This window comes from Coffea eugenioides, chromosome 10 (assembly GCF_003713205.1).
Source record: "Coffea eugenioides isolate CCC68of chromosome 10, Ceug_1.0, whole genome shotgun sequence".
In the NCBI taxonomy this organism is placed as follows: Eukaryota; Viridiplantae; Streptophyta; class Magnoliopsida; order Gentianales; family Rubiaceae; genus Coffea; species Coffea eugenioides.
Genome location: NC_040044.1, coordinates 18,704,365 through 18,713,726, shown reverse-complemented (window position 1 = coordinate 18,713,726; position 9,362 = coordinate 18,704,365). Strand labels below are relative to the sequence as shown.

The following is a 9,362-nucleotide window of genomic DNA, read 5'->3' as shown; positions in this document are numbered from 1 at the left end:
GTACTACAAGTCCTTCCTTCGCCTCGAGCCCTGTGGAGGGGAATAAAATATGTTTTGGGGTGAGCTAGAAGCTCAGCGAGTAACCAGTAAAATCAGTAATCAAATATATTTCACAATGTTGCATTTCGATCCTTTCGATGATGTCATGATTCAGAGATCAAATGTTCGTTTATTGCTCTCGTGAGCCAGTGAAATCATAGCACTTGAACACCCAACGCTCAAATAGATCATTTAACATTAACATTAACATTAAGAGGGAGCCCCTTTTTGAGCTCCGGAGCCATTTGCTCCATCATGTCACGAACTCACGAAAATGGTGGAGACGTTGGTGTCCAGCACAAGACTTTCCCAGAACTCATTGAAGCCAAATCATGTCATGACCTCACATGCAAGCACGCATGATATGCAATCGAGCACATAATGCAAGAAACATTTCACAAGTACTTTGGAAATAGTTTAGGGTCACTCACCTCCATGGCTCAGAAATCATCCATCAAATATCATTGCCTTGCTCAAATCCAAGTCTTAGATCACAAACTCAATGCAAACAAATCCCTTCAAAGTTCGGACAGCACTTCCCCTGAATTTGCTAACTTTTCCAGCCATCATGGCTTCATTATTTCCTCATTCCAACCCAAAGGTACACACACAACAACAAGTTCATCCAATAGCCATTCAGCAAGCTCCAAGTAAAGCTAGGGAAAAGTCCGGAAATGAAAGTTAAGCTCAAAACCAGAAAAACAGGTTTTGACGTCATTTTGCGGTAATAGTACCAAAGGCGCTACGATTGTCGGATGAAGGTGTAAGACCCACCGTTTCGAAGATAAAAGACAGGGATACAACATTGCAGAAGGTCACTCAACCCAGTTTCGAGTGTAACCAGGTCAAAAATGCAAGATACTACACCAAAAATGTAAAACAGATTCACCAAAACGTATTCTAGCGGAAACATCATAACTCAGGCTCTCCAAGTCCAAATCCAGAAATTCCAAAACCACCTGAAAGCTAAGAAACAGGTATAAATTTCATCAGAAGACCTCAACAACCAATTCGGAAGCAATTCCAGCCAAAACAACCAATTACAGGCGCAATTCTTACATTCGGGTAAAACCAGAACAGCAATAGTAATTTCGACTTTTCTCTTCCCACACTACTCGATTTGACTGAAATTTTGTAGGACCTTTAAAATGTCCTTCCTTTACAACTTTCCATGTTTTGAGCTAAGGCCCATTCGGCCTCTATATCGAGCTAGAAGTTCGGCAGTATGTTCCTTCACAAACCTAATTTTCTGAATTTCTTCAAACAGAAATTGATTGCAAATTAATCACTATTTTCCACTCCTAGCAGTTCATTAACATCAATTCAATCATTCATACATGAACCCATAAATTCATATCCATATGAAACAGAAATATCCCCCAAAAATTATAAAACTTTTCACCATGTCAACCAAATCAAGATATATCCATTCAGAACCATCCTTTAGCCATCACAATCACTATTAGCATATCAAACAAAGAAAGGATTGCTAGACATGAACCTTGAAATATCAAGAAAGTTGATGGCTTATTCCTTTGCCTTCTCTAATCACTCCACCACTACCTTCAATCTTCCTAAACAAGTGACTTTTGTGGAGGAATTTGAAAGTTTAACGGTTGATTCACAAGATTGAGCAAGAAATGGAGTTGGAGTTGAAGGCTTTCTTCTTGTATTTTTGCTCCAAGAGATTCGGCCAAGCTTGCAGAAATTTAGGTGCTTTTTGGGTCAAAATTGAGTATTAGTAAAGGTAAGAAATAATGGTCAAAGTCAAGGTTGAATAGGAAGGTGACACTTGTCACCCTTTAGATTTAAAACTTATCTTTTTGTCTCTCCAATACAAATATCTTAACACTTTGTAAAATAATACTCTAATGACAAATTCAAGACAAGTTGTCAAAAATTAATGCATTTACCGCACTTAGCGAGTCCCACGTCCAAAATACGCTCTTAATTTCTCAAGAACTAACCTGATACTAGAAAAATCATTTTAAAACTATCTTTGCTCATAAACTTTATCTGGGGAATTTTTCTAATAAAGAAAATGTAGAAAAGGCGGGCGATTAAACAAAATAAACCCTAGAAAATTAGAAAATTTCCGGGTTCTCACACTTATTCTTTCGGGGCGTCACATATTTCATTTGAATAATCTGCTTCAGACGAAAGCTTTATTTAAGCTGGTCTTTTTTTCATACATACTTTCTAACTTTTATCACAGTACATCAGCTCCAGTTTCATTAGCAAAGTATTAGAAAATATTCTGACCAATCCACTTTCTAATATTACCAACAGTTTTTCTGAATATAATAACCCACTTTTCATCACTCATATCATTTGGTCTACCGTTATCTCCTAGAATATGTTCAAACAAATCTCTACAATATAAGTAATCTTTCATTCTAAACTTTCAAATTGAGTAATTAGTTACATTCAATTTTATCATACAACCACTATCCGAATCATCCATTTTAATTGGTATAAATAAGCAGCCCAACCTAATTACTCTGGTACCACTTTGTTGGGAAAGGGGTACCAGTACATGCATACAATATCAGAGTTAACTCAGGACAAATTACTCTTTCTCCAAAAACTAGTTAAAATAGGAATAAATAAATCACCAAGCAATGATGCCAACAGTAATAATAAAATATAAGAAAACTAAAAGGCACAAGATACCAAGATTTTTAATATGAAAAATCTAAATTGAAAAAAATCACAGGATCTAATCCAGTTAAAAGCTCCACTATCATAATAATGGGAGTACACAAATCTACCGGGAGTACACAAATCTACCGGGAGTTTGCAGATGACAACAATATCACTAATATCAATCAAGTAAAATAGTTACAAATTCATCTCACAAACTACAACTGCAAAAAAGTGGGTTTGGAAGGGTATTACTGCAACGATCCGGTCAGACCCTAGGACAAATCATAGAGTTTAGCGGACCGCTTGACTGACTCTCGCTAGAACTCACTCAAATTAATTTGAGAGATAACATTTACTTAGACTAAATTATTAATAATCCATTCACACTTAAGTACATACTCTAGCAAAAGTAAGAGTTGTCTTAGTCTAATCCATTTAATATATATATATATATATCCCTTAAAGATAAAAGTAAGAATAACTATAACATTTAAATACAAAAGGAATCTTCCAAGTACAATTTCGGGTCTCGGTTTAACTCCTGACTACTCTCCACTCCCATTTTTCTCTCCTGTAAGGAAAACACATTATTGGGTTGAACAAAACCCAATGATGTTTTCCAAATAAACAATAATCAATAAACACTTAACATGTAATCAAAATTAAGTAAGAAAAGAACACTTCACTGAATAAAGTAAATAATACTTCACTAAACAATCACTTTCAAAAGGATATAGTGCTCGCATTAGAGTCACTTCAATGCACTACACACTCTGTCAAACTCCTCCTTATAACCTCCAAAACAGTAAACACTTCCCTCACTTAGATGGCCATATTAGTAATTTGCTATTCCGTGGTAATACTCGAACATACTAATACACTTATTCAAAACTACCGTCCTATCCTACCAAATTCTTTTGCTGGTTTGAATAGTCCGTTGAACAGAGAGTTTTGGGATCCAGTTCAGCCGGTACGATGAAATACATATACAGCTTATAGTCATGCACACTTACAATAATACTTGGTCAATTATCAACCTTCAATCTCAAACTAAATCGAGTACGATAAAATACACTCTCGACTCAAAAAGCGAAGGACAATTGAAAACACTTCACAATAAAGTACTGACATAATCATAGAAACATTGTTTAAGTAACACATAGGCAATTTAAACACACAAATGTAAAAACATTCACCCAAAGTATTTTGAATTCACTCCTCAGTGCTTGGCCCTTCCGCCGATTCTCTCTCGACTCTTGAGATATTTATAAACTTATTAGTCTACTTATTATTTTTTTCCAATGATGAAGTTAAGGTTCACATGATTATTTTAACTAAAGTGTATATATGTGTGTATATACATAATCCAAGATGTTTAAATGTGTGTGTGTATATATATAAATATATATATATAGAGGTTTAAGGTGATCTTAGTACTTATCTGATTCTAGTGCATCAAAGGTTCAAAGTCAAGGTAACTTTAATCTTTTAAACCCTAAAATTCCATGTTTTATCAAAGTAAAGTAAGGTGAGGTGGTTATATGGCAATAAAAGTTGTGATTTAGGTTCTAAGGATCATTTTAAAATCAAGATTCAAAGTTAGTTTTCTAGAATTTGGCAGTTTAGAGATCTTATAAATTTGCTTGATTTTATCCTAGATTTTGGTTGAATTTTATAAGTAACACTTTTATAAGGTAACTTAAAGAGGTTTTGATCAGTTTTGGTTTATTTCCACCTTAAAAATTCAAAATTAAAACCTAAAATCTAAGTACTAAGTTAGGATTGTTCAAAACAGATTTTTAGCAGAACATGCTTCATGTTTTCGATCCAAAGTTCCCAATTTCTTTGTTCAAATCTCCTTAAATCCAATCTTTATTTTACCGTAATATTTAATAGGTTGTTCTTAGTTCAAAATTTGATTAAAATCTCCTAAAAACTCCAGCAAAAAGCTTGAACTCCTCAACTATCCCAATCTGTCCAAAACAGTCTTGTAAGCTCAACTGGCTCTAGATTTCTTCTTCAAAGACTCAATATTTCTTCTCAAATCAAAGTAGTCATAATACACGGAGCAAAACAGAGTACCATACGATAATTTTAACCAATATTTGCATAAACTTCAGTTCACAAGATGGAAGTTAAGCTCGAGAGAAACACAACCAGTCATTCGGTTTCAAAACTGAAATTCTAGCCATGTATCTTCCAAGATTTTCTTTCAATCTACCAAATTATCAACCAAATCCAACATGCACTCATTTAAACATTGGAATAAGACCATGTAGCTTCGAAATCCAGCAAAATTTTTGAAGAAAAGAACCAAAAAATGCAGCTTTATCCTCTTGGGTTCGTGCAACACTTCGTCCAGAAAATTCCAGCTTTGATTTTTCTTCCAAAAGTTGATCTTTCCTTGTCTAATCCAAGTAATTTACCACATGCATGCTAAGGTTTAAATATTAAGAGGCATATGGAGCAAAGATATATTCATTCACAACCAAAATTGTGGAGATAAAACTGGAAAAATTCCCAGCTCCTCCCCCCTCGGGTCTCAACAGAAATTTCCAGCAAGATTCCTTAAATTTTTCATCCAAAATCTCCAACTTTTCACGAGAATCGAATGTATGACATATCATATAAAACAAAAGATATAACATATAACAGGAATTTCCTAGCTAAACTCTTCAAAATTTCGGATGAAAAGTTGGGAAACCAAATTCCCTCTTCCTTTCTGCTAAAGCTGGGAATTCCAGCAAGAACCAGTCTTCAAACCAGGTTTTTCCCTAGCAAAGCTCCTTTTTTTTTCCTTCAAAGTCTACATACAACAAGTATTTAAGTCTATTGAGAGGATGGAGGGTGTAACTAGCGGATTTTACCTCTTTTCCCTTGCAAACAAAGGCTGGAAATATTCTCACAGCTTCACCTTCTTCCCTCTCGATTCTTACAGTTGAATTGCCCCAGATTTTCCTATTTTTAGTGAAGCTGGTTTGGATACAGGAACCTTGAAATCCCTCCCTCACGCTCAACCCTCTCTTACTTCGCAATACAAACCTGGAAATGATGCTCACTTTCCCTCTCTCACTCTCGGGTATATGGCAAGAGAAAGACAATCAAAAGAACCGGTGCAAGCTTTACTTATTAGTTGGACAAATGTCCAAGCTTTTGCCATGTGTCAATTGTATGTACAAATAAAGATTCAAGCCTTGCACTTCCATTTTATCTTACCATTACCCCCAGTAATTTCTTATTCTATCTAGTATTAGGGAAAAGGAGAAAAGCACTTAAACATATAAATCAACCATCAATAATCACATAACTTAATCGATAACAGGGTAAATGTAACATGCGCTAAATTTTGAATAAAACATGAAAATTTTCGGACTCTCATTGTTACCAAATGAAGGGAAAATCCAAAATCCAAACAAGTAGAAGGGTAGATTTTGATGAAAGGATCGCGTGAATAAAATTTCGTCTCTGGATTTCGAATCACTTTTCAATCAAAATCTTGAAGATGTTTTTCTCTCTAGTTTCTCTACTCAATTTTCTCTCTCTTCATTTCTCGCCAAAAGCGGATGAACCTTGTTTTTCTCCTTTTTGAAGAAAAGCCTATCGCCACTAATACTAGTCAAGTTGACTAATACATGACACAATCCCAAGTCATAAATTCACTTGGAAATCTAAAGGGCTTGAGTTGTGGTTTGGCTAACTAAATGGGTTGGACCATAAGCCCAATATTAATGAACATAATCAATTACTCATAAAAATCCAAATATATATATATAATGCCAAAAATTGTTAAAACCCAAAACAAATACATAAAGGAAAATAAGCTAGTGAGATTTAAAATCCAGTCTTTGCAATTCCTATCAGTTAGTAATAAAAGGGCAAAACCACTCAAGGTGTCAATGGGGGACCATGATTCACTGTTACTAACTACTATTCATCATTTTTTTCTGTGAGGATATAGATATGGATGGATAACAAAATATAGATCACACTAGAAACACTTCCAAATAAGTAATTCCATCAGTAATCACACTAAACTGCTCAATTGAACTGTAAATAATCCTTACACAATAACCTTCTCCCAAAATCCTCATATTGTTTCTGTTTAATCAGCTGAAACAAGACAAATGCTGAAGCAAACATTCCAAGGAAATATAAGACGAGCCACCCTTGATTAAGCTAGTTCTTGCTTTCTCCTTCAATTCTCTCACTCTTTTTCTGATTTTGCCCTCTGGTTCCATTAGTTGTCTAATTCCTTTCTCAATTTCAGCTGCTTTCACCATAACTTGACTGCTGTTTTTCATGTAATCCATTTTAATCTCCACCGCTATGCCTAAATCTTTCACTGCAAAAAATGCATTCATATGCTGCTCGGCATACATCGGCCATACGGCCATTGGCACCCCAAACCAAACACTTTCCAACACTGAATTCCATCCACAGTGTGTCACAAAGCCTCCTACTGCAGTGTGGGCTAAAACTTGTGCTTGTGGCGCCCATCCAATCACCTTTCCAGTGTCTGCTATTCGTTTTAAGAACCCTTCTGGCAGGACTTCATTAAGATTTTCATACTCGCTTGGATACTCAAGACGGCCTTTAGGTGGTGGACGTCGCAAAGACCACAAGAACCGGCATCCATTAAGCTCGATTGCACAAGCAATCTCCTTAACTTGGTCACTGTCAAAAGATCCAAAGCTACCAAAGCAAAAGAAAATTACAGAGGAAGTAGGCTGATCATCAAGCCATCTGATTATGGGTTCAATCTCTTCTTGGTTGCTACTAATACCAGCATCATTTATCAAAGGTCCTACCTGATAAATCGGCGGTATTTTTGGATTGCTGGTGAGGGCCTTTATTGCATACAACTCTAGTTCAAGAAAAGTATTAACCATGATTCCTTTTGTCTCTGCAATCACTCTTTTGGCAATTTTCAGATTTATGCCTTCCTCGTCAAATATTGATTCAGGGATTAGTTTAGCAGGGACAGGATTGATATAAGTTGATACTGATAGCTGATGGTCAGAATCTTTGTACTTAGATGTATCTTGGTTGTCATCCACGAGACCCTGGACAAGGATACTGAGGCCAAGAATTGCAGCTGCACAAGGGTAGAAAACATAGGCATGGATCTCAAACTCCTTAGCTATATCGATCATGCTTGTGCACATCAAATCCACGACAAGCCCTACAAGTTTGGAAGATCCAGAATGTTTTAGGTGAGCAACAAAATCTCTGACATGGGGCTTATTGCTATCGATCAATGCAGATTGTATGGCAAGAGGGTCATCCGGTTGTGAGGACAACTGGGGATCTGGGAGTTGTATGAATTGTATGTCTCTAGTTGTTTGTGTATAAAGTGATTGGATGTACGAATTAAATTTGGCATCAAATGGCAATTTGAAAAGGAGCAAATTGATTGAGAACTCCTCACTGCAACTTACAAGCAGCTTTGCAAACTGTACCATTGACACCAAGTGACCTATTGCAGGCAAAGGAATGAAAATCAATTCTGCTTTCATGATTTGAAGCTCTGGACAGTAATACCAAAGTATGTTGAGAAAAGGAATATCATGTTTGTTATGCTATCAGGATGAAATACTTAAACTATGTGGAGGTGAGGTCATTGCTTTGCTGGCAGCCGCTTTCATTTTAATTAGCCAATGCCCACTGATTGCGAACGACAGCTTACATCCATGACCAGAAGAAATCAGGTTTGACACGGCCAGAAGGCAAGACAATTTCAAGAAGTAAATGTGCCAACCCATTTTTACACTCAATTCCCATAGGACATTTCTATTCATTTTGGTAAAAATTTCATCATATTTTTCCATGCACCTTTCTTGTCATTTGGAAGTCCGTCATTTTTTTTTTTACCAACCTAACACACAAACTCCACTCTCTTAATACTCTCTCTCGGCCTTTTCTTTTGCTCCAGTAGAAAAACACACCATCAGACACAAGAAGGGAAGAAAAAAAAGCCACACAAAAGAAGGACTCCAATTTTTCCCCTCTCAACTCCCTCTTTCGGCCCTCCTCTTTTCAAAAAAACAAAAAAAAAATTTCAGCACACTTCCAGCACACAAACTCTCACTCTCACTCTCACTCTCACTCTCGGCTCTCTCCCTCAAAAGGCAAGAAAAGAAGAAAAAAAAAAACCACTCCAACTCCCAACTCCCCTCTCGGTTGATCAGCCATTTGTCTCGCTTAGAATTACGATGGTTGTCGGATTGCTTTTAGTTAGCAGTTTCCACTTTCTAATGACATGTCCCGTGATTAATAAGGCTTTTCAGACAAGGGTTAATATGTTGATCAGCCATCTCGAAAGTTGCTTCCCCCCCCCCCCCTCCTCCCTCCCTCCCTCCCTCCCTTAAACCTTGTGAGAAAACACAATACATCTAATAAAAAATTTCTCAAATCTCAAAAGCTCACTTTAAATCAGATTTCATTTCAAATGTCTCGCAATCTAAAATAAAAGCACTAAATTCAACCAGTAGGCTTCCAGACAATATCTCAGTGGCCCCGGAAAAAGTAAGGTAATCTGACATTAGGGCACCCATTATATAGAGGTAATAAATAGCCTGAATAATTCAAGTCGGAGAGCAGGCATCAACAGTAAAAGGGAACTAACTTTGTCTAGACTCGCCCATGTCTTTCTTGATCCCCAGAGTGGCAAGACATTG

The 9,362-nt window shown here is 36.4% G+C and overlaps 1 protein-coding gene across 1 annotated transcript; it reads right to left on the bottom strand.

Moving 5' to 3' along the window:
- Positions 1 to 6,727: 6,727 nt before the first annotated feature.
- LOC113749943 (anthocyanidin 3-O-glucosyltransferase 2-like) lies at positions 6,728 to 8,266 on the bottom strand. The gene has a single exon (XM_027293827.1). The coding sequence runs from the start codon at positions 8,199 to 8,201 to the stop codon at positions 6,792 to 6,794; it is 1,410 nt and encodes a 469-aa protein (XP_027149628.1). The 5' UTR covers positions 8,202 to 8,266; the 3' UTR covers positions 6,728 to 6,791.
- Positions 8,267 to 9,362: the final 1,096 nt, after the last annotated feature.